Source organism: Podarcis liolepis, assembly GCF_965112155.1.
Source record: "Podarcis liolepis genome assembly, chromosome: 13".
In the NCBI taxonomy this organism is placed as follows: domain Eukaryota; kingdom Metazoa; phylum Chordata; class Lepidosauria; order Squamata; family Lacertidae; genus Podarcis; species Podarcis liolepis.
Window position 1 is genome coordinate 58,339,865 of NC_139573.1, and position 23,889 is coordinate 58,363,753.

At 45.8% G+C, this 23,889-nt stretch overlaps 1 protein-coding gene and 2 long non-coding RNA genes across 17 annotated transcripts in view; all 3 read left to right on the forward strand.

Annotated features, from left to right (window-relative positions):
- The window catches only part of KIAA1671, a 128,709-nt gene that overhangs the window by 65,231 nt on the left and 39,589 nt on the right, over positions 1–23,889 (forward strand). For 3 of the 15 annotated variants that reach the window (XR_014518415.1, XR_014518416.1, XR_014518417.1), the window contains exon 1: positions 14,265–15,623. The exons of 7 other annotated variants lie outside the window; for them this stretch is intronic. Coding sequence is in view for 3 of the 8 variants with exons in the window: in XM_083470908.1 (XP_083327034.1) it covers positions 15,339–15,623 (285 nt within the window). In the remaining 5 variants the exon portion in view is untranslated. Of the gene's footprint in view, positions 1–14,250; positions 15,624–23,889 lie in introns of those variants that run through there. 5 more of the 15 variants (XR_014518418.1, XM_083470909.1, XM_083470903.1 and 2 more) reach the window with 3 other exon arrangements.
- Positions 795–7,750, forward strand: LOC310691281. Its single transcript, XR_014518445.1, has 3 exons — positions 795–1,531; positions 1,904–2,420; positions 2,756–7,750. It is a non-coding gene; the product is annotated as an uncharacterized lncRNA (long non-coding RNA).
- Positions 16,428–23,782, forward strand: LOC310691286. Its single transcript, XR_014518450.1, has 3 exons — positions 16,428–19,576; positions 19,697–20,236; positions 21,780–23,782. It is a non-coding gene; the product is annotated as an uncharacterized lncRNA (long non-coding RNA).

Consider the following 23,889-nt stretch of genomic DNA (forward strand, 5'->3'; position numbering starts at 1 on the left):
GTGCTCATACTCTGCCTCTCCTTACAGTGGGACAAGGAATTCTTAGTGACTGAAGTAGGGTGGGATGAACCTCCCACATCCTTGCTGGGCCTCTTCTTTTAGTTTGTTGGCAGCTATATCAGACGGATTTATATAGTGAACTTACATCCTGCCACTCAGTAAACATTATTCACAAGATAGAAAACACAAGTGTATGCTGGGTTGAACATCAGTTTAGAAATACGTAATTTAAAACAACCATTGAGACAGTTTTAGTTTTACTTAATGCAAAGGGGGTGAGTTTCTGTTCTGCTCAATCTCTGTGAACTTATCACCTGGACCCTGCATTATAGAATTAAAATAAAAGCTGCATCCCACAGTTCAGCCACATGCTCACCTGAATGTGTGTCTGGCAGTACTTGTACACCCAACAACGTGAAAAGGAAAGATCCAGTAGTAGGGCGCCAGGAAGCTTGTCTACTGCGGCACAGATACTTCCATTGGATCTGACTTGCTTGTTTCTAATGTTAGCAGCCTCTTCCTGCAACAAAAAGGAAATGTGCCCCTTTGCCTCAGCATGATCCAGTTCCCAGCTGAGGTGTGTATGCGTCTTGCTTCACTCTTTCCCTGCCTACCAGGGAGGTAAGGAAGCTGTTCCACTGGCATTGCTGCTCAGTTTTGGTCTGAAGGAGAGGAAGCCCGGTCCTGGTGCTCCCGAGTAGAGAGCTGGCCTCAGCTGGTGTCCTTCTCTGCACTGGCTTTTTGTGGCCCATGTGGGTTTCTGTTGCATGTGGGATACACACACACACACACACACACACACACACACACACAAACACTTTTTATTAACTTATTATTACAGCACACAAACACCACTTAGAAAACAAACTACAAAAGAAAACACAAAATAAATGATAAACATATATCCATAAATCTGCAAGTATCTGCACATGGACTTTTGTTATCTAATCTTTAGTTCTTATTCTATTCTAATAGACTTCCTTCTCAGTATGGGTCTGATTTTAAACTTGATAAACTTTTTGTTTTTCATTTCGTCTTTTCTACCATTCTCCATATGTTGTATTTGTAAACCATGTTTTGTTTTGCAAAAATTATTCGAAGCAAGTCCAGGTTTTAATTTGAGGGCACTGTTTTTTAAAATAATCTCTGTACTTTCCCCACTCTTTTTGAAATTGCATCCGTCATTTTTGCCAATTCAAGGCAATCAAATAATCTCTCTTGCCACTCTTTTGTTGTTGTTACTGTTTCGCGTTTCCAGTTTTTTGCAATTAACATTCTTGCTGTGGATGTTGTGTAAAGGAATATTCTCTTATTTTCATTTGCCATGTCTGAATCTACTATGCCCAATAGAAATGCTTCTGTTTCTTTTTTTACAAAAGTTTGTTTAAATATTTTTTTCAACTCCTCATATACCGTGTCCCAGAAGCTCTTAATTTTGTTACAGGTCCACCACGTATGAAGTAACGACCCCTCTGATTGATTACATCTCCAGCACATTTTAGATTTTGTTTTATACATTTTGGATATTTTGGTAGGTCTTATTTGTTGTTGTTGTTTAGTCGTTTAGTCATGTCCAACTCTTTGTGACCCCCTGGACCAGAGCACACCAGGCACTTCTGTCTTCCACTGCCTCCCGCAGTTTAGTCAAACTCATGCTGGTAGCTTCGAGAACACTATCCAACCATCTCGTCCTCTGTCGTCCCCTTCTCCTTGTGCCCTCCATCTTTCCCAACATCAGGGTCTTTTCCAGTGAGTCTTCTCTTCTCATGAGGTGGCCAAAGTATTGGAGTCTCAGCTTCAGGATCTGTCCTTCCAGTGAGAACTCAGGGCTCATTTCCTTCAGAATGGATAGGTTTGATCTTCGTGCAGTCCATGGGACCCTCAAGATCTCCTCCAGCACCAGGTAGGTGTTATATACCACCTATAAAACATCTTGAGAAAATTTTCCTTCATCAAGTCGCAAGCCGTGAATCTCCGGTCCTTATTCCATAATTTGTCCCAGGCCAATAATTGAATATTTTTGCCTAGGTCCATTGCCCAGTTAATCATTATTTCCTTTACTTGCTCATCTTTAGCCTCCCATTCTAAAATAATTCCATACATTCTAGAAATTACTTTTTTCTTGTTTTGTATTAATTCGTTGTCTAGTGTTGACTCTTCTCTTGCAAAACATTTTTTATTATCTATTCTAAACACCTCATTCAACTGATGGTATTGAATCCATCCCGTCAAGTGATATTTTATTTCCTCATATTTTTTCAGTTTCAGTTTATTACCTTCTTCATCTAAGAGATCCTTTTATGTGGCCCATAGCGTTTCCATGCTCTTCCTTTTGCCTGCTATAGCCTCCAGAGGGGAGAGCCACCAAGGGGTTTAGGGTTCTAGTAATTCTTTGTGCTTCACCCATACTCTATATCAGTGTTTTTCAACCTTTTTTGGGCAAAGGCACACTTGTTTCATGAAAAAAAATCACGAGGCACACCACCATTAGAAAATGTTAAAAAAATTAACTCTGTGCCTATATTGACTATATATAAAGTAATTCTCTTGAATAGGAATCAAATAAACACAAAGAAAGTATTTTATAATTACTTTATTACGAAATAGTAAGTAAACAGAAATGTGAAAAATTATAAAATACTTTATTTTTAAATCTTTAGAATTTTTCAATTTTTCCCACGGCACACCAGGCAACATCTCGCGGCACACTAGTGTGCTGTGGAACAGTGGTTGAAAAACACTGCTCTATATAAAGGCTTTCTTATGATATGACTGAGGAATCCTTTTCATATCCTAAGTATGCATGCCACCCATAGGGATTGTCAAACCCTTCTAAGTCCAGTAAATCTACACTCTGTTTTATATATAATTATGGTATTATTCCCCCCCCAAAAAAACCCCCTGGTGTTATGAGTCATCATTGCCAAAACAAGATGACACCTGATTGGCTCTCTAAGCACTCCTTTTTCTCGTTATTTGGCTATAACTCTTGATAGAATACAGATAATTGAACAAACCTTGTTGCATTACATTCTTCATTTAATTATCTTTCCAATGATATATAATTTTATGGTATTACTCCAAAAGAAAGTGGTGTTATGAGCCATCAAACCTTGGAAATACACTTTCTCCAAAAGGTTTCCACAATTTTGGCCACTAGTGTAGTTTGTTTTTAACACACCCATTTGGTGTGAGGGTTCATAAAATAGGACTAGCAGACCTCTCCTGGCCAGCATGTTTTCAGTTTTCCTTGGTAATGAGCTCTGATCAAGGTGGCCTTTTGGAAAAACTGAAATTTTCTGTGTGTGTGTGTGTGCACGTGTGTGTGTGTGTGTGTGTGTGTCTACACACACCATATTTTTGCTACATAAGACGCACCTGACCATAAGACGCACCTAGTTTTTAGAGGAGGAAAACAAGAAAAAAAATATTCTGAACGAAACAGTGAATGTATGATTTTTGTGGTTCATGCTGTGGCCACAGACATGTGATTTGATAGTGAGTTTGGGGTAGCCCAATGCAAAAATCCTGAGGATCCATGTGGATCCGTGCTTTGTAACCACATTTTTGTGCCATTGTGGCCCCACACAACAGTGGGTGAGTGGTTTTTTTGTGTGTGTGTGTGTGTGTGTGTGTGTGTCGGCTGTAGCCATGGACATGTTATGAGATCTGATGGTGAATTTGGGAAGACCCAAAGCAAAAATCCTGAGGATCCATGGCCTTTTACCTCCCCCCTCCTAGGCAGCCTCTGCTAGCGTCCCTTATCTCTCTCCCGATCCCACCAATCAGCTGCTTCCTTTCAACACTCCCTTCCCTCTTGTTTGCCTTAGTGTCTTTTCCTTAGCTGTAGCAGTTTTTTGCTCCTCCTTTTCTTCTAATTTCTCTCCTCATTGATTTAGTCTCCCTTGTCTCCTCTCCTTGCAAGTTTGCTGTCTTTACCTCCCCCCCTCCCAGGCAGCCTCCTTTCTTGCTAGCGTTCCTTATCTCGCTTGCGATTGCTTGCGATCAGCGGATTTGTTTCAACACCCACTTCCCTCTTTCAAAAAAAAAAAAAAAAAAAAGCATGATCTGCTTTTTGCCCCTGGGCAATTCAGCTCCAGGGACCACAAATTCGCTCCATAAAACGCACAGACATTTCCCCTTACTTTTTAGGAAGAAAAAAGTGCGTCTTGTGGAGTGAAAAATACGGTATATTAATTTCTTGCATGTTTAGGGCTATATCCATTGCTAGTCATGCTCAGAGGAGACTCACTGAAATTAATGGACATGATTAATGTAATTTCAGTAGACCTACTCTGAGTAGAACTTAGTTGGATACATTCTTCGTAAGTAGAAGGAAGCCACTGTAATGAACAGCCATGTGCAAATGATGATACCTTGTACAATGTTTTTTAAATGGTGGCCAGCTGAAGCACATGCTGGAATAATGGAATACAGGCACATTGTCCAGGTGCTCTCTCCTTCTTTGCCCCCCAAACACACATACACACAGTTGATGGTTCCCAGGTGCTCATCTCACAAAATGGCTCTAGCCACTCAGCTGTCATGGTGGCTGGGGGAAAGAGCCTGGCTTCTGGATGAGCTCCTGATTGACTCAGGGCTCTTCCCTCGCAGGGCGTGTATTCTTAATGCTATTCAGGCAGCTCCCCTAGTGCTGCTGTGCACCTTGAGGTTCTCCACACCATCCCTTCACCTTGAACGCATCTGCACACATAATGTTCCCCACCAGTGTGGGATTGCCAGCTGGTGGGAGGAACAACCAAACTGCAGTTGGGAATGTCTTCCTTAAATGGTATTTATGCTGTTGGTTTAAATATTAACTGAGGCAGTTTCTAGCTCAGTTTGCTGAAGAGGTTTCAGGCCAGCTGCTGTGCAGAGTCCTTTAACCCTGCTGATGACCTTGCCACCTTTTTTCTGTTCTGCTTCCTGGCCTCTTCTGAGTAAGTTCAGCTAGCAAATGGCTTCAGTCAGTGGTTTCAGAGCAGACTGCTACTGAGATGGGAAAATGGATCTCTGGCTTATCTTGCTTCAGCCCAGCTGCTTGAGCTGGTGAGGTTTTTTTTGCTTTTGTTCCTTTAGAAGGGTGGCTAACTGGGAGATATGCTGGAGGTTTACAAAATGAAGCACAGGGTGGAGAAAGTGGGCAGAAAACCTTTGCTCCCCCTTGTATATTACTGGAACTCGGGAGGGGGCAGGGTGTCACTCAGTGAAATTGATTGACAGTGGATTCAGGACAGGCAAAATAAGTGACTTCTTCACAGTATTTGCTGCCACTAAGTATGGCAATGGCCATACTTTAAAAAGAGGATTAGACAGATATTCTGAGGACCTAAGTCTGTTGGTGGATATTACACAGGAGTATAACTGAATGGAACCTCCAGGGCCAGATGAAGTATTCTTTGGAATGCCAGTTGTGTGAAGATGGGGCAAACTGAAGGAGGCCGGCTGCTTTGATGTTTTATGCCTCCTTGGGAAAGGCTGCAGGGATGGAGGGTGCCTTGTAAGTAGAGTAAGTCTCTCGATTTTCACAGTGGAACTGTTGTTTCCAGTTCAGGTCATTTATTTCAGTAATCTGATTTCAGATCCCTGAATCAACTTTTAATAATGGTTTTTCACTCTGCCTTTGGGGCAGTGCTGTAAACAGCAAAATATAGGAGGCACTGTGTGACTCTTGTTGACATAGAAGGAGATGAGAACTTCCAAACACCTGTTCTCTTGGGATGATGATCAGTGCAAACCCCTGACTATTTTTAAACTGTCTCTGACAAAGCCAGCTGGCTCGAATGAAGTAATATTTCTAATGAACATTCACCATGATGGCTGTGGAACGCCTGGTCGCTGCAGCCTTACAAGGGAAAGCCCAAGAAGGGGCCACAAAATGCCCTGAAACCTGGAGTCATACAGCCAAATAAAGGGGTGTGATAAAGGCGCACCTCGGCGGCTGTCTTGGATTTTGCCAAGACTTCCATCCCAAATTGAGCTGGAGATGGAGCATGGCCTAGCACACATTCCAACACAAACACAACAGTTTTCGGAAATGAAAAGGAGGGGAAAGGTGCTCCTTATGCATTCCTAATGATCTCTAGAGGGGTAGCCCTGCTAGTCTGTTGCAACAAAAGTAACAGTGTCTTATTGAACTTCAAGGACAATAAGTTTATTATGGGATGGACCAGAGTCCACTTCATCATATGCATGAGGTCTTTCCCTTCCTTAGTGGGTCAGGAGTGGGGATAGGGCAGGCATACACACAAATGTACAGACACACATGCACCTCTGGTTGGAAGGGGAGAGGAAGTGTACTGTAAGTTGTGTGGTCAGAGGGAAGTGTATACCAACCAACAGGATTATAGCTTAAATGCATGCAAAATGGTTACATTGACCATTCACATAGCAGTGGGGGTGAGGATACAAACATCCTGGAATGGGTCAGCTGATTTGACACCTGTAGTATCTTGATTCACATAACAGAATGTTACCTCTTTGCCCCTACTAGAACACCTATGTCGCCCATCTATGTGAGGGTAGTTGGTCACCCATTTCTTCAACATTTCCTCTTTTGGGTGCCTCGTCAAAGTCCTTCATGTCAAGATTTTTTGAGCATTTTTATCAAGGGGACAATGGCACATCTCCAGTACTAAATTACTCTTGGGGCCTGGCATTGTCACCTACAACAATTCTGTGGAAGAGTCTGCCTGGTTTTGGATTTCTAGCCAGGTGGATTTGGCGTACAAAGTAATATAATTTTTGTGTGTGTGGAGAGGGGCTATTGTGTGGATGTTTTTATTTTTTATTAATGTAGTTAGTGATTTTATATATTGGTTTTATTCTGTGAACCGCCCTGAGACCCCTGGGTATAGTGTGGTATATAAATTCAATCAATCAATCAGTCAGTCAGTCAATCAGTCAATAAGTAAATAAATAAATAAATAAATAAATACCAGTATGTTTTTCCCTATCCTTCCTGTAGAGCTTATATCCAGCGATAACCGTGTTTCACTGGTTCTCTCCATTCCACCTGGAATATATTTTAAAAATGTGCAAGGCTTGTGTCCCATCATACATCAGTATCCTAAGTGCTACTTAAGAATGTCGCTTAGTATATTTATTACAAAAATATCACAGATCAAGTAAAGCATAAAAAATTGGACTCATACATTGCACATATTTACCCCAGTTGTACAACAGGTTTTCAGCTTATTTTGGAGCAATGTACAGTGGTACCTCGGTTTAAGAACAGCCCTGTTTATCAGCTATTCAGTATACGATCTCCGCAAAACCGGAAGCAGTGTTCCAGTTTGAGAACTTTGCCTCGGTTTATGAACGGAAGCCAAACAGTGGAAGGGCACCGGCGGCAGGAGGCTTCATCAGGGAAAGCATGCCTCGGTTTAAGAAGGGCTTTGGTTTAAGAACAGACTTCCGGAATGGATTAAGTTTGTAAACCGAGGTACCACTGTATAAGAGGCATTGGGTGGGATGTTATCTCTAGTTTTGTCATTCAAAAAAATCATAAATAAAGCCTGCCTTTCAGTAAGCTTCTTCTCTTAAAACATATATATTTATGACATGTAAATGTGACTGTGATGTGTAGTGAAGAGAACGGCCACTTGCCTGGGGAGGGGAGGCCTTGGAACTTTTGTTGCTGACTTCCTTGAAATGAAGATGTTGCAGACATGCTGCCTTCCATTCTGGCTGATGTTTCTCTTTGCTTTTAATGCAGCAATAAATTGTCCATTTGAGAGAGTGATGAATATGAGCTTGTCATGGATGTTTTAGTTGAGATTCCTGCATTGCAGGGGGTTGGACTACACGGCATTGTGGATACCTTCCAATATTACAAATCTATGATTCAAGAGTGTAAAATGTTAATAATAATAATGATAATAAATTTTATTTATATCCTGCTCTCCCCAGCTGAAGCCGGGCTCAGAGCGGCTAACAACAGTAAAACAATAAAACATTCTAAAATCATTTCATTATACAGTGGTGCCTCGCAAGACGAAAAGAATCCGTTCTGTGATTCTCTTCGTCTAGCGGTTTTTTCGTCTTGCGAAGCAAGCCCATTGAAGGATTAGCGGATTAGCGCTAATAGCAGCTTTTAGCGGCTTATCTGTTGATCGGATCAGCTGATAAGCGGCTTAGAAAAAGGGGAGGAAAAGGGAAAAACACCAGCAGGAACTCGCAAGACATTGTCGTCTTGCGAAGCAAGCCCATAGGAAATTTGTTTTGCGAAGCACCTCCAAAACGGAAAACTCTTTCGTCTAGCGAGTTTTCCGTCTTGCAAGGCATTCGTCTTGCGGGGCACCACTGTAAAAATCCTCTGTGAGGATTGCCAGAGGAGGGAGTCAGGCTGTTCCCTGGCCAAAGGCCTGGTGGAACAGCTCTGTCTTTCAGGCCCTATGGAAAGATGTCAAGTCCCGCTGGGCCCTAGGCTCTTGTGACAGAGCGTTCTACCAGATCAGAGCTACAGCCGAAAAAGCCCTGGCTCTGGTTGAGGCCAGCCTAACCTCTCTGTGGCCTGGGACCTTCAGGATGTTTTTGTTTGAAGACCGTAAGTTCCTCTGTGGGACATACCAGGAGAGACGGTCCCGTAGGTATGAGGGTCCTAGGCCGGGTCCTAGGCCGTATAGGGCTTTAAAGGTTAAAACCAGCAGCTTAAACCTGATCCTATACTCCACCGGGAGCCAGTGCAGCTGGTATAGCACCAGGTGAATGTGATCTTGCAGCGAGGACCCCGTAAGGAGTCTCACCGTGGCATTCTGCACCCTCTGGAGTTTCTGGGTCAGTCTCAAGGGCAGCCCCACGTAGAGCGAGTTACAATAATCCAGTCTGGAGGTGACCGTCGCGTGGATCACAGTGGCTAGGTCAGGGCGAGAGAGATAAGGGGCCAACTGCTTAGCTTGGCGGAGATGAAAAAATGCCACCTTTGTTATAGCTGCAATCTGTGCCTCCATGGAAAGGGAGGTGTCGAAGATTACACCCAATCTCTTAACAGACGGCGCTGGCACTAATTGCGCCCCCGCAAGAGTTGCCCCCCCCCCAAGCCCATATCGTCCTGAACCAGCCAAAGGACCTCTGTCTTCGAAGGATTTAACTTCAACCGGCTCCCACGTAACCATCCAGCCACAGCTTCCAAACATCTGGTCAGTGTGTCTGGGGCCGAGTCAGGATGGCCATTCGTCAACAGATAGAGTTGGGTGTCATCAGCATACTGATGGCAGCCCAACCCAAAACTCCGGACAAGCTGGGCGAGGGGGCACATAAAGTTGTTGAAAAGCATCAGGGAGAGTATCACACCCTACGGCACTCCACACACCAAGGAGTGGCGTGATGACAATTCCCCCCAAGCGCCACCCTCTGTCCCCGACCAGAGAGAAACGAGCGCAGCCATTGAAGGACTGTGCCCTGGATCCCCACATCGGCAAGGCGGTGGTCCAGGAGTTCGTGATCGACCATGTCGAAGGCTGCTGACAGGTCTAGAAGAATCAGCAGCCCCGACCCACCTCGATCCAGCTGCCTGCAGAGATCATCTGTTAGAGTGACCAGAGCCGTCTCGGTCCCATTACCAGCGCCGAAGCCAGATTGAAATGGATCCAGAGCCGATGTTTCATCCAGAAACCCACCAAGCTGTTCAGCAACCGCTCTCTCAATCACCTTACCCAGGAACGGAAGATTCGAAACCAGGCGGTAATTGGATAGATCTAAAGGATCTAATGATGTTTTCTTTAAGAGCGGGCGCACCACTACCTTCTTCAGTTCCCCTGGGAATGTCCCGGTGCCAAGGGACAGATTGATGATATCCCCTAGGGGGGCCCGCACCTTGTCTGGACACACTTTATTCAGCCAGGACGGGCACGGGTCAAGAGGACAGGTGGTGGGCTTTCCAGCTCGGAGGAGTCTGTCCACATCGGCTGGGGATATCCGGTCAAAGTGGTCCAATACTGGACCCGAGGACAGTTGAGGGACCTCCAGTTCCATTATTGTATCCAAATTGGCAGGGAGGTCACGGCGGAGCGACAGGACCTTCTCCGCAAAAAAGCTCGCAAATGCCTCACAGCTGTGTGTCAAATTGTTATTTAAATTTGGCTGTCCCTAGAGGGACATTAAAGACCTAATTATACTAAATAATTGCGCCGGGCGAGAGCTAGCGAATACAATGGAGGCCGAGAAGTAAGACTTCCTAGTGGCCTTCACCGCCATCTCGTAGGTTTTCATGAAAACCCTATAAGATGTTCTTGAGGCTCCATTGCGGGCACCCTGCCATACTCGCTCTAGCCATCTGAGGTACCACTTCATTTTCCGGAGCTCCTCGGTAAACCAGGGAGCCCGGTTTCTGCGGGGTCGCAGAGGGCACTTAGGTGCGATCTCATCGATGGCTGCCAGGAGCTGGGTATTCCAGCCCTCAACAAGCTCAGTCAATGAGTCGCCAGGGGGAGCAAGGTCCCGCAAGGCTTGGCGGAATCTATCAGGGTCCATCAGCCTCTGCGGGCGAGTCCAAATTGGCTCGCCACCTAAGCAGGGTGGGAGTGGAAAGTCAGTCCTGGCTTTCAGAGCGTAGTGATCAGACTATGGCACCTTCATCGAAGGAGACATGATCACATCTATACCTACGCCAAAGATCAAATCCAGCGTGTGGCCTGCTTGATGTGTGGGGCCCGAAACAAACTGGGAGAGCCCTAGTGTCGCCATGGAAGATACCAGGTCCAGAGCCTGTGAGGAGGAAGTGGCATCAGCATGGATGTTGAAGTCCCCCAATACCAATAGGTTAGGGAACTCCAAGGCCCAGCCAGCCACCGCCTCCAGTAGGCCTGACAGGGTGGCTGCTGGTGCGCTAGGTGGCTGGTACGCCAGCCAGACAGCCGAGCTCACCTCGGAGCCCCACACTAGGCCAACACATTCAATGCCGGGGATCGATGGTGATGGTAGAACCCTGAAAGAACAATCTTCCCGGATTAATAATGCCACCCCTCCCCCCCCGGCCCACAGTCAGTGACTGGTGGAGGATGGAGAAACCCGGGGGCGTCATCTCTCATAAGGTAACTGTTTCCCCTTTGCGCACCCAGGTCTTTGTCACACAAGCCTGGTCGACCCCCTGCGAGGTAAAGAAATCTTGCAGGGTGGCGGTTTTGTTGCCTATAGACCTGGTATTGCACAGCACCAGTGACGGAGGTGAGTAATCCTTGCTCACCCTACCATCGTCCCTCGGGATGGGGCGCAGATTGGAAGGGGTATGAGCATATCCATATCTCGATCCCCTTCGCCTGTAACATCTGCCCCGCCCCCCGGCACTGAAAACTCCCATTCCCTCTCCTTAACTGCAGAGACTTCTGGAGACAGGTGGGGTAATTTGTTGCCCACTCTGCTGAGCTGGTTGGTGATGACAAATAATGACTGCCTATAAAGCCAACACAAAATCTTTGCACCGCTGGATGAAACATTTGCATGACCTAGTATACCGAATGCCCATAAAATGAGTGCATTATGTGCCACACATCATGTTCTTACGTTTTGGTCATGCATCCTCTTTGCTGCCAAATTAAAATAATTTTAGGATCATTGTCCTCAAGGCCCATCAAGAAGGCGGTCCCAAGTGCCCACCTCAGCATCCCACCTGCTGAGGTTGCTGCTTCTCCTCTAAATTAGGATTGAGCTGCAAATATCTCGTTCTTTGCAGGGGGCAGTTGCTGTTTCTGTTTTCCTTCTACAGGCTCCCATTTCCTGCTGCTGGAACGCCACTGTTTGCAGATGTTCCCCTTACATTATTGTGCATATTTCACTTAAGAATAAAACTGAATTTTCTGCTGCTTGCTTCTCTTTATGGCTAATAACCTCCTGTCGACACCCACCCCCAATCTGACACACACTTTCAGATTTTTGCTTAGAATGTATTGCTTACAAGGATATATTGTATGAAATGCTCGATGCGTTTAAAATGAGAGAGCTCAGGGTGTGGTGTTCTCATGAAGAAAATAATGGAATGATGACTGCTACAAAAAGGTTCATCAGCCTGATAGTTCCTGATAGTTACAGCTTTGAATAAGTGGCAGAAAGCTTCACCCCTCCTCCTCTTCCGCCTCCTCCTCCTCCTCCTCTTTCGGGGGACGGACGGACCAGATATCCTTTTGGGAATGCTGCAGGAATGGAGGTGCCTAATAGGCTGCAAATGGATAATGATCAAAGCAGGTTTGTAACTTCAGTTTATGCTTCCAGAAGAGCCTACATAACCTAAGATAACATTGGAACATGAGAGGACCCTTGGAACAAGCCTTCTTGCCCTGTTAGTGCAGGATGAAGAATTTGTGATCCTCCAGTTGCTGTTGGACTCCCCGTTCTCATCCACTCCAGCCAGCATGGCCCATGGTCTGTCATGGATGGAGTCTCATTCTCCCTGGAGGAGCAGCTGCGCAGTTTGGAGGTGCTCCCGGATTCAGCTCTGTCACTTGACAGAGGCGCAGGTGTCCTTGGTGGCTAGGAGTGCCATTTGCTAGCTTCAGCTACTGCCATTCCTTGGTCAAAATAGTGTAACTACCCTTGTCCATGGACTGGAGACCTTATGGTCAGACCTCACCTGGAGTACTGTGTCCAGTTCTGGGCACCACAATTCAAGAAGGACACTGACAAACTGGAACGTGTCCAGAGGAGGGCAACCAAAATGGTCAAAGGCCTGGAAACGATGCCTTATGAGGAACGGCTAAGGGAGCTGGGCATGTTTAGCCTGGAGAAGAGGAGGTTAAAGGGTGATATGATAGCCATGTTCAAATCTATAAAAGGATGTCACATAGAGGAGGGAGCAAGGTTGTTTTCAGCTGCTCCAGAGAAGCGGACACGGAGCAATGGATCCAAACTACAAGAAAGAAGATTCCACCTAAACATTAGGAAGAACTTCCTGACAGTAAGAGCTGTTTGACAGTGGAATTTGCTGCCCAGGAATGTGGTGGAGTCTCCTTCTTTGGAGGTCTTTAAGCAGAGGCTTGACAACCATATGTCAGGAGTGCTCTGATGGTGTTTCCTGCTTGGCAGGGGGTTGGACTCGATGGCCCTTGTGGTCTCTTCCAACTCTATGATTCTATGATTCTAAGATTTTGGCCCTATACAGCTCAGGGGAAGGTTTCTCGAAGGAGCATCATATCTTTCATATAACCATTAAGCAGCTGTGGTCTGCGGGAGAGTTCCAAAGAGCTCAGAGGAAGGCTTCTCCTGTGGCTGCTGCTTTCACGAAACAATTGAATGCCTTTTTGTTCTGACAAGTTTTCCTAGCTGAATGAATTGATTTCGGCCATAGGTTTTTTCTTTGTATAGTTTTTTAAATTAATTTGCTGTTTTTAACTGTTTTCTTATGTTTTGTGGAACATCTTGAGACATATTTGTGAAAGGTGGTGGTGTTAACAACAACAACAACAACAACAACAACAAAAAATCTGGCCAGAATGCTGCTCATGAACAGAGTATATTCAGAAACCCACCTTGAACGGGACGCAAACTTATTAATTCAAATAATAGGTGTTTCAAGGAGTTAGCTATTCATCAGGAGGCAGTTCCTTAGGTTAATATAACAAAAAGGAGTTTCTGATTCCTACAATAGTAACTGGTGGTTCTATTCAAGAAACAGTCTGGGGTTTTTATGACTTAGAAGCATCTATTAGTTTCTGATTTGAGCTGCTGCCCTTTTGGTGTGTCCAGTCGATGTTCCCTGAAGGAACCACTGTGACTTAACATATTAAGTAAACTTCAACTGACAGTGCAGACACTGAATAACTTCGTTTATTTCTGGAATCTTTTCATATAATTTATGTTCGGCTAACCTTGATTGACTAGCATTTTGTCTTCACAGCTATTTTTTAATGGGGATACGTTTTTTGCTTTGCTCTTTTCCATACTAAGTTTGTAGTAGCTTACAAGCTCCAGATGAAGCTAGGGGAGAACATCAGATGACCAAACAAACAAACAATTGCTCCCAGTCAACAGAAGGGGGGGGGGTTGCTTTGTAGAGCACTCTGGGTGACCAGTTTTAGTCCTCCGCTGGCTGTTGCTGCTAAAGGGAGGCTTTCCAAGAATCCCAGGTGGCTTCTCTCCTGATGTGCAGGCAAGGGTTAACAATTGCCCAGGTTCCACGTGATGAGATGCAAACTGAATCATTCCAAGGGATCTCTGCCTGCCCAGTCACCAGGCAGATGCTGTTCCCCTTGGTTGCCATGACAACCCGGGCTGTACTCTAATCAAGCCCAGCCCCTGCAGCGGTTATATCTCATTTTCCTTCCTGTTGCAGAGGAGGGGAGAGGAGGAACCGGGCGCCTCTAAGTGGGGAGGAGGCCACCGCCTGGAGCCCCTTCTGCCTCAAGCTGCTCTCAGAGTCTCCCTGAGCGAGCTACCCCTCCACTTGCAGACACCCAGGTGGGCTTGCCCAGTGCTGCGGCAGCCAGCAGCTTTTCTGGAGGGTGCCTTCTAGTGGAGTGCTTTGAGGAAGCCTGCCTTTCTGCTGCCTCTCCTGGAACAGCCAGCAATCGCTCACTCTCAAGCTCTCAGTCTCTAGAACATCCCGCCCCACGGAAGCCCCTTGCTGAGCCGGAGAGCCATGCAAAAGACTTTCCGGAGGCTGTGAGTCAGGCAAGCAGGGTCTCAAGGCAGCATGCTTCACATCGTTCTCCCCATCTTGGAACTGATGGGGCTCTAGAAATTAAGGCAAGTGCTGGACGTGGCGATGCCGGAGATTAAAACGGACCTCTGACAGGGTGGGGGCTTCTGTGGCCATCCCTGGTGCCTACCTTTGAAGGACTGGCTTTCTAGGGAGATGGGAAGAGCCCATCTCATGCATGGGTCAAAGGCCACCTTCGGAACTTCATTCTCTGTGCTGCTGCCTCAGAAGCTCACCAGGCCAGAGGGGGAAGGAAGAGAAGAGGAGCTGCTTTTCTAGGATTCTCAACTCGAAAATTGCCGAACTGGCCTGTGGAAAGGAGTTCCCTGAGACTGTGTGGGAATGAGAAAGAAGACCAAATGCCATTCTGCTGCCAAAGCAAGCTCTAGATTTCTGTTCTTGATGTGCTTGATATATCAGATGCATTTTTACTGGGTGAATTTGGTTCAAAGAGGCATCCACAACTGAGGAAGAAAAATACTTGATTTTTAAAAAACTTAGAAATTTACCAGCCTTATTCCATCCTCCCCCCCATCCCCCATGCTCCTTTTCCCCATTTTTCTTTTTGTAACTAGATTTTCAAGAGTGTTTAGTAGTTTCTGGCTCCCGGTCAGCTCTGGTTTCATTTTAGGGGGAAGTAAATTTATCGGTCTGTCTCTCTCCCCCCCCCCCCCGCAAGCCCATCCGCCTTTTTGGGTGCCTTGGAGCAATGGATTACCTTGGAGACAAGCTGACGGTGGCGCAGAACCACATGACCCACTGGGTGGGCTCCGTGCGAAGGTCCTTGCAAGAGGCGCTGAATTTAGTCACAACTGCAGTTGCCCATGAACGAACGAGTGGGGTGGGGGCAAGCAGAGCCCCTTTCAAGCGCACCTCCTCCTTCAGGCACTTTGCATCCCGGAGCAGAGAGTCCTTCCGCAGGTTTTCCATGCGCAGTCAGCAAAGGCTTTCCTCTCTGAGGAAGAGGCAAGCCAGCTCGGAGCAGCCTGACCTTGTAAGACCCTTTTAAGTTGCCGGTGGGTGACATGAACTGAGCCAGGATGGTTGCTGTTGCATTCTAGGCTGGTAACCCTCTACAGTTTGTGTGCTTGCAAATGTTTAGTTTTAAGAAGGAAAAAAGCCTCCTGCTGTTGATCATTTTAGCATTGTTGGGTGTTTCTTTCAGATCTTTTAGCCTTCGTTGTCCCAAAGGTACTTGGGCAACAGGGCGATTGGTCTGTGGCTCATTTCTTCTTGAAATAACTCAAAGTCCTTGGATGCAGGCATGGGGCTAAAAAAGAAAGCACTCCTAGGGACAGTTGCTTGGAGCTTGGTCCTGAATAAATGTCGTCTCCTCTGTTCTGGAATGTTGCTTCCCTAATTCTAAACTTTGAAGGGGAGGCAAGGAAGGAACAGCTGGAAACACTCTGCAAATGCTCAAGGGTGTTTCCTCTTATGAGGACTTTGAACCGGAGCTTAGGAAATGGTATTTGGGGTGAAGCCTGACTCACCCTTCCTCCCATTAAGTCCCTGACTGACCCTGGGTCCAAGATCAACATGCTCCCTCGGCCACCCTTTCTGAGGGCCCTGTGGCAAAACACAAAAGAGCTGTGTTTGGCCTTTTTGTTCTCTCAGTTGATAACGTAACACCTGGGTGCCTGTCTGTGGTCGTGGGCTAAGTCCCTGCTGGGGAGCCATGTAAAAGGTTTCTTGTTCACTCATGCTCAGCTTCCCTTAAAGGTCAATGGGGGGTGGGGGGGTGAGTGTGAACAGGACCATGTGGACTTGCAGTTGCATAGTGCACACACACACACAAGGGCTTCCTGAAGAAATCATTGTTTGCGGCCTTGTTCAGTTCCAGCATAATGCCAGGAAAGGCTGCTGTGATTCTAAACTTAGCCAATTCAGCCTTGAGAGGGAATTTACCTCCAACGTTGAGAATATGCTGCAAGGACATTTCTTATTACTTTGAGGAAAGTGTAGATAGGGGGAAGTGTAAGTTTGCGAGTGCTCTGACTTTGCTGAAGCAAGAGTGGGCTGGGAGTATAATTTTAAAAATGGGTTCTTTGGTTTGTGTGGAATGCCAAGCTCTCTCTTGCCCATTGGCATCTTCAGGTTCTCCAATGTCCCAGGAAGGTTTCTCAGAAAGGCTCCCCAAATTTCAGACTCGGCAGGATAGGTCTTGCCTTTTCAACTCTTTGGCCGGTTCCTAGGGGGAATATTCTTCCAGCTGGCTGACTTCCCCCTGCTCCAGCTAGGCTTAGACCCAGCAGTTTCACCCTTCATGTTTCATTGCCTTGAACCCACCTTCTCCAGAAGGCCCTGTGGGATGTCCAGACGGTTTATTCCATCCAGAAGTGAGGTACCAGGGTCACAGCTACCACACTTGTTACCTCTAATGACACTGCTTCAGATTTTACATGTTGGTATCTACAACACAGCAGAAGGGTGGCTTCTGCAGCCTCATGCTAGAGTGTTTTGAGAGCGAAGAGTTAAACTTCCTCCATGGCCTGAGCTGTTCTTTGTTTACTCTTTGGCTGGGCCTGCCAGAGAAACTAAAAAGACATTATTGTGTAAGAGGTAGGCAAAGGCAGGTTGTTTGAATAACAAAGCTGGTTGCGGGAGGGGAATGTACCTTAAGTGGTGTTGATCAGAATTGTAGAGATTAAAAGTGACACCTGGGTTGAATGATTTGTTTATGGCTGATCCAGGTTGCAGAGCAATTTGGTGCCAGAAATCTACTCTATCTGGGCGGTTGTTGGCATGGCACCAACAGTTATCAGAAGTAAATTTGATTAATTTCAGCAAATATCTGGTCATGCTGAAAAACTATGTCCAGAAGGTGAGGTCAAGCACATGGTCTCCACATTGAACCTGCCATGGTTGAGACTTTTAATTTTCTCTGTGCCATATAATTCTTAACCTAAAGTTCCCAAGGGTTATGCCTCTTTTCTGTAAGGAAGGATATTGTGCTGTGTCAGCCCTGTTCAGAATGAACAAGAACTGCTTAAACATGTGTAGTTTTGCAACTGCACTAGTTATTGTTCCAGGGTTCTTTAGAGGAGGTCGTGAAAAATTGCACTGGTGCACAGCTGATAGAAGTTTGTAGTACAGAAATGAATGTGGTATGATACTTAGGAAGTTGCCCTGTACCAACCAAGACTCTTGGCACAGCTAGCCAAGACCACAAGGCAGATCCACACCATGCTTTCAAGTCACATCTAACATACATTTAAAGTGCATGACTACACCCCATAGAAGCCTGGGAGCTGTAGTTTGTTGTGAGTACTGGGCATTGCAGCTCTGTAAAGGGAAACTACATCTCCCAGAACTCTTTGGTGGGTGACATGTACTTTAAAATGTGTGTTGGGTGTGGTTTAAATACATGGTGAGGATCTGCCCTTAGACTGGGGCTCCCATGAAGGGGAGCAGCCTTGGTTTGTGATCTCCATGTAGCCTTGAACATGTACAAAAATGATGGCTTCTGCCAATGTGGGAGAGTCATGGCAGAACTAGTCTATACTGACTGGGGTTGGCTTTCCAGAATTTCAGGCAAAGTCTTTCTCAGCCCTCCTGGGAAGATGTCAGAGATTGAATTCCAAAAGGACAGACCAGACGCTTGGTAGCTAAGGCACAGACTCCTGCTTCTGATGGCTGGCTGTCATATTGGTTGGCCACTCTCAACCCTGAAAAGCAGAGGCTGTAGCAGTAGAGTTTTGGGGCAGTGACTGCTTCACTTGTCAGCTGGATTTATGTCATTGTTTTCTTTTTGTCCCCCAGATCCTTTCTCCTCCTGTCTCCAGGAACTCCTGGTTCCTGACATGGTGTGACTTCCTGACTTGTTTTGGACCTGACCAGAGGCCACATTTTGACAAACAGGGAGAAAGTTTCTTTTGTAACCCCCACCCCCATGGTTGCACTGAAGGGCTTTAAAGAAACAGGCCTTTATCACAAAATGAGTCTGTTTAGTCAAGAATCTGTCTCTTTGCTTCAGATGATCCTGCCTATATTTCAAGCTTGGATCTCTGATCAGAATTGGACTCTGGAGCTTCCTGACCTTAAGCAGGGCTCGTGGTCCTCACTTTGTCTTGGTGCTCATTGTGGCAAGCGCCTACAGATGGCTCCTCCAGAAGGAAGTTCACGTTGAGAGTCTAATTGGGTAAACAAACTATGGGAGCCTCACTTAAGGCACCACCAGCAGCAGCAGCAGCGTTCTCCGAATTTGGCTTTAAGCTTCGTCAAGGGGCAAGATGGATGTTGGCATTTTACCCCTTTACTCCTGTCCAAAGACATAAATGACCTACATTTGGGGATTACTTTTGGTCTGGACTTCCATGATTTTGCAGACTTGAGTACAGGGAAGGGCTGTCAATGTCAGGCCCAGGCACTCCACTTCCTGTGTATTATTCCATGGTGTACATCTTGTCTTTCTTTTGAGTCCCTGATTGGCAGCTAGGTCACTTAGTGGGCCAGGCTAGTGCAGAGCTCTTTTTACAATTATGTAAAATGAAAGCCCATAAAGCTGGTGGGAGGGTGCAGAGCACTGGTTGGTTTTTCTCTTCTGCTTTTTTGGCAAATTCACCAAAAATAAATGAAGTTTTGGAGCTATTTTAAAGGGAAATTGCCAAAAACAACACTGCCGACATGGGTTGTCATATGTTTGGCAACCCTATCGTACACAGTGACAACACAAATCAACTGAATTTAATAAACAAGGGGACTAGAACCGGCACCCAAGCAGTTCATAGTTTTCCACTTGATAACCTCTTTAATAGGCTGTGGAATTTGCTTGCAGAAGAGGCTTGGCCTCTAAGAAAAAGGCTTCTTCTGTTTACTGTATTCTTCCCATCTCCAGTTTTCAGATGGTGCCTTCTTGAAACCACGTCTCACCAAGTTAAAACGAAGTTGGTGTGTTAATAGGCAATATTCCTAGATAACTTACCCTAACATAGCGCAGTCAGAGACCTTGTTTGCTCTTGAAAATGGGTTGAAATCTATCCTTGTGCCCTGTACATGTGCACCTGCTTGTCTGCCAACATCTCCATACCCCATTGCGTCCACATCATGTTACTGATTTCTGCAGTGCAGGGGGTTGGACTAGATAGCCCTTGGGGTCCCTTCCAGCCCCACAATTCTATGATTCTATCTTCCCCTTGAAAATGGTTGCAGGAGTTGAGCTGGGGCTTGGTGTTTAGAATGTAGAATTGTTTCTGAATGTGTGTATCAAGTTTCAATCTGACACGTCAGAGTTAAGTGGAATAATTGTGCTAAACCAACCTGACAAATGGGACCCAAAATGATTTGAGTTAAACCACAGGGTTCCCTTTTATCTTTAGCAATCTTTAGTGTAGCACAAGATTGCAGCGTGGAGTGCTGCTGCTCAAGGTTCCAGCCAGCCAGGTCTTTCCCCAAAATACTCCATTCCACATACAGTGCTCCTCTCCCGCTCCCCCCACTACCAGGGGCCACTCAGCGTGCTCCGCCCTCATTCGGCTGCTGGTGCAGGTGGCATCACTTTGGGGGCAGAAGAATCAGCCCGTGAAGGAGAAGCCTTTGGAATGTTTTTACTGCACTTCTGTTCATTTGGGATGCATGTTTATATGTTGCAAGTCACTTTATTGAAAGGTAGTCCTAATTATTCTAAAAGAAGAAGGAAGCCTCCTGAGAAGCAAATCCAGAAGCAAATGGTATTTAAAACTAATTACTCCTTGGTACATGCAAAGGGAAACATCAGACAGCTGTAAGAACTTGATTCCATAGACATGCTGGCGCTACATCTTTTTTTTTAACCCAAAATTCTGAATAGAATAATAATTGTTGCCTTTGCACATTGTGGGTAACTCAGAGCAACATTCTGAGAGGCAGTGTGGTGCTGTGGATTAAGGGTAACAAGTTTGAAGAGCTTCCCTTTGGGGCAAGGGCTGTAGCTCATTGGCAGAAACCTGTTTTGCATGCAGATCCCCAGTTCAATCCCAGACATCTCCAGGTAGGACTGGGAAAAATCCCAGCCTGAAACCCAGGACAGCTGCTGCCAGTCTATGTAGATAGCACTGAGCTAGAGGCACACAAGGGTCCGAGTCCATATAAGGCAGCTGCTGCTGTTTCTATGAAATCTTTCAGGTGTTCCACGTATAGCTCTTGTGGCAGTGACCCAGCAGTGCTTTATTCAGCTAAGCAGAATCAACAAATCTTTCAGATGCCAGCCAGGTCTGTGGCACTTGGCAGGTCACATCTCAGCTACCAGGCAGGGAGGATTGGGGATCATTTGGGCACTTTATCAGAAGTGATGGTAAATGTTAGTAGGTCAGCTGAAATGGTAGACATGCCTAATCTTTTGTGCTTTCATGAAACAGCTGCTGCTGTTTCAGGCACCCTCTCTCTTCCAGATACTATGGCACTTGCAGTTGGTATGCGAGTAGGTTTCCCCTCTTTGCTCTCTTTACCAAAGAGGTGAGGAGGCAGCCAGGTTTCCTTGCTGATGGTGCCATTCCTTTGGAAACTCACCTCCTAGAGAAGCCCACCTGGTCCCCACTCCCTCACAAGGGTTAGGAAGCTGGTGGACATCCTTCTTATGTTCTCTGTCCTGGTTGTAATGTTTTGTTATTGTTCTCCAGCTGCTGTTTTCCTGATACGTGGTGCTGGTTTGGTTGATAAGTGGTGCCCCGCAAGACGAATGCCTCGCAAGACGGAAAACCCGCTAGATGAAAGGGGTTTCCATTTTTGAGCTGCTTCGCAAGACGATTTCCCCTATGGGCTTGCTTTGCAAGACGAAAACGTCTTGCGAGTGTTCCGATTTTTTTTCCGCTCCCCCCCTTTTTCTAATCCGCTAATCCGCTAATAGCCTTTTAGCCGCTAATCCGCTAAGCCTTTAATAGCCGCTAATAGCCTTTTAGCCGCTAATCCGCTAAGCCTTTAATAGCCGCTAAACCGCTAATAGCGCTAATCCGCTAAGCCGCTAATAGGGTTGCTTCGCAAGATGAAAAAACCGCTAGACGAAGAGGCTCGCGGAACGGATTAATTTCGTCTTGCGAGGCACCACTGTATTGTCTATATTTCAGCTCCATAAGCATTCTTGAGTACCTAATGGTAATGAAAGGCTATTGCCCATTTGATTTCAAGGATAAACCAAAGGAAGGGGTGGAAAATGTTTACCAGTTAAGGTGCTCTGTAGGTCAAATAATAGCAATTTGCTGGTTGCCTGCCACATGAATGCTAGTTTTACCCTTCTCAGCTCAGCATTCCTCACTAGAACAATTTCTGGGTTTTTTGTTTATAAATTGACAAAATTTAAAAGCAGATAAAAATTTTGTTTTCATCATTGTCAGATTTTCTGCTGATCTCTTGAGAGCTGCACAGATTCTTTCTCAAGTATGTGCTACAATATTCTTGCAGGAAATGTAAAAATCAAATATTTTCTCTCATTGGAGAAAAGTTAGCTTTGTAGAAGAAAATTTAACATGAACCACTACAGCGTTAAAGGAGCTTTCCATGAGCCTCTAAGTTAGGCTTCCTCAACCTCAGCCCTCCAGATGTTTTGAGACTACAATTCCCATCATCCCTGACCACTGGTCCTGCTAGCTAGGGATCATGGAAGTTGTAAGCCAAAAACATCTGGAGGGCCGAGGTTGAGGAAGCCTGCTATAAGTCTTTTAAATACAACCAAGACTAACGCTGGATTTTACATCAGGAACTATTTGGCAATCAACTCCTTGTTAGCGCTTACAAGAGCCATTCCAGATCAGCTTTGACTGTTGGCAATGTCACTTTCTAACTTGCACAAAGTGGAGCCATTTTTATGGGTTGGTGATTTTGGTAGTATATCCTCACTTTTCAGATGGGAGAACTGAGGTTTAGAGCAGTTAAGTGGAGGGCTGATCAGTACGCAAGGTGTGAATGTGAGACTCCTACCTGCCCCAAGAAGTATCTTATGCCTTTGGAAGGATGCAGAGGGAGTGTCACGGATTTTTTGAGGGGCTGGTAGGAAAGGTGCAGGGAAGCTGTGCTTACAGCTGGGAAATTAGCGCCAGGCAGAAAAATGGACTTGCCATTCATGGTGACCTTGGACAATTTGTTTTAGTCATGCTTTATCCTACATTCTCCTTTTAAACGACATTACCAGCCTTCATAACAGTACATCATCCCCACCCCCTTTTTGGTTAAGGAACATTCTTGGAGATGTTAACTAATGTTTTACGCCGTAGTGTAAACCCAGTCTGTGACAAACAATGAGTGGCTAGTGTTTGACTGCCAAGGAATTTGGAGGAGAGAACTGTGTTTGTGTTCTCCAGAAAGGCCTTAGGGGCTGTTCTTTGGGCTGGCCCGAGGGAGTATGCGCAGCAACTGGCTGATATGTGCTTATGCTGGACTTCCCCATTCCACTGGATCTCATGCCTAGCTGACACACACATAGCAGGCGAGCTGGTAAAGACTTGCGGACCATACGGCATCAGACTGCAGGAAGAGATTTTCTCTTGGGAAAACCAGCATATCAGGAAGAAACCTAGTGTGGTACTTAAGTAAGTTTTACTCAGAGTAGAAACGTTGAAATGAATGGATGAGACTAAGTTTTACATTTAGTGAAGCTTACTTGAATGCCACTCCTAGACTAGAGGTCATCTTCCTGCTGCCTGTTCAGCCTGGTTTTGCATGCAAATCAGCTGCTGCCATCTTTATCTCAAATTCCAGCTGTTTCTTGCCAGGGCAGGCTAGACAAGAGAGGTCTGAAAAGGCCTGAGCGTCTCCAGGAAGTAGTGTGCAAGATCTTGGTATTCAAGTAAGCCATCTGTGGTCAGGGATAATCTGGGTCTTCCTCCAGCTGCAAGCTTTCAGACCCATATGTTAAGCCATCTGGTTACTTGCTTCTAAACATCAGCCCAGGGAATGCTTGTGTCAGGTTAGATAATAAAATTTCCAGTTCTAATTCCAGCTTCTCAATGCATTCAGAGAGCACACTTGCTTTTAATTTTACCAAATTGAACTGCCCTGTCCTCCCAGTTCCTGCTTCATCATTTCATAAAGCTTCCTCTGATCTTAAAGCAAACACCATCTCTTTGCAGGCCTGCCACCCGCTTGGTGAGGTGACCTTTACAAGCCTGAGGTTGGCAGTCTTGTACTGCAGAATCAGGTATGCAGACACCTTTGTTTCCATGTGAACCTTTGGAGCAGCACTTTGATGCCATCGGGTGCCTCTGAACCTGTGAAAAGAGTGCACCAACCTGGTATTCATTGCAGATGAGGATTCTGCATCATTCTGCTTCTGCCAGCCACCTGGTGATGGCTTC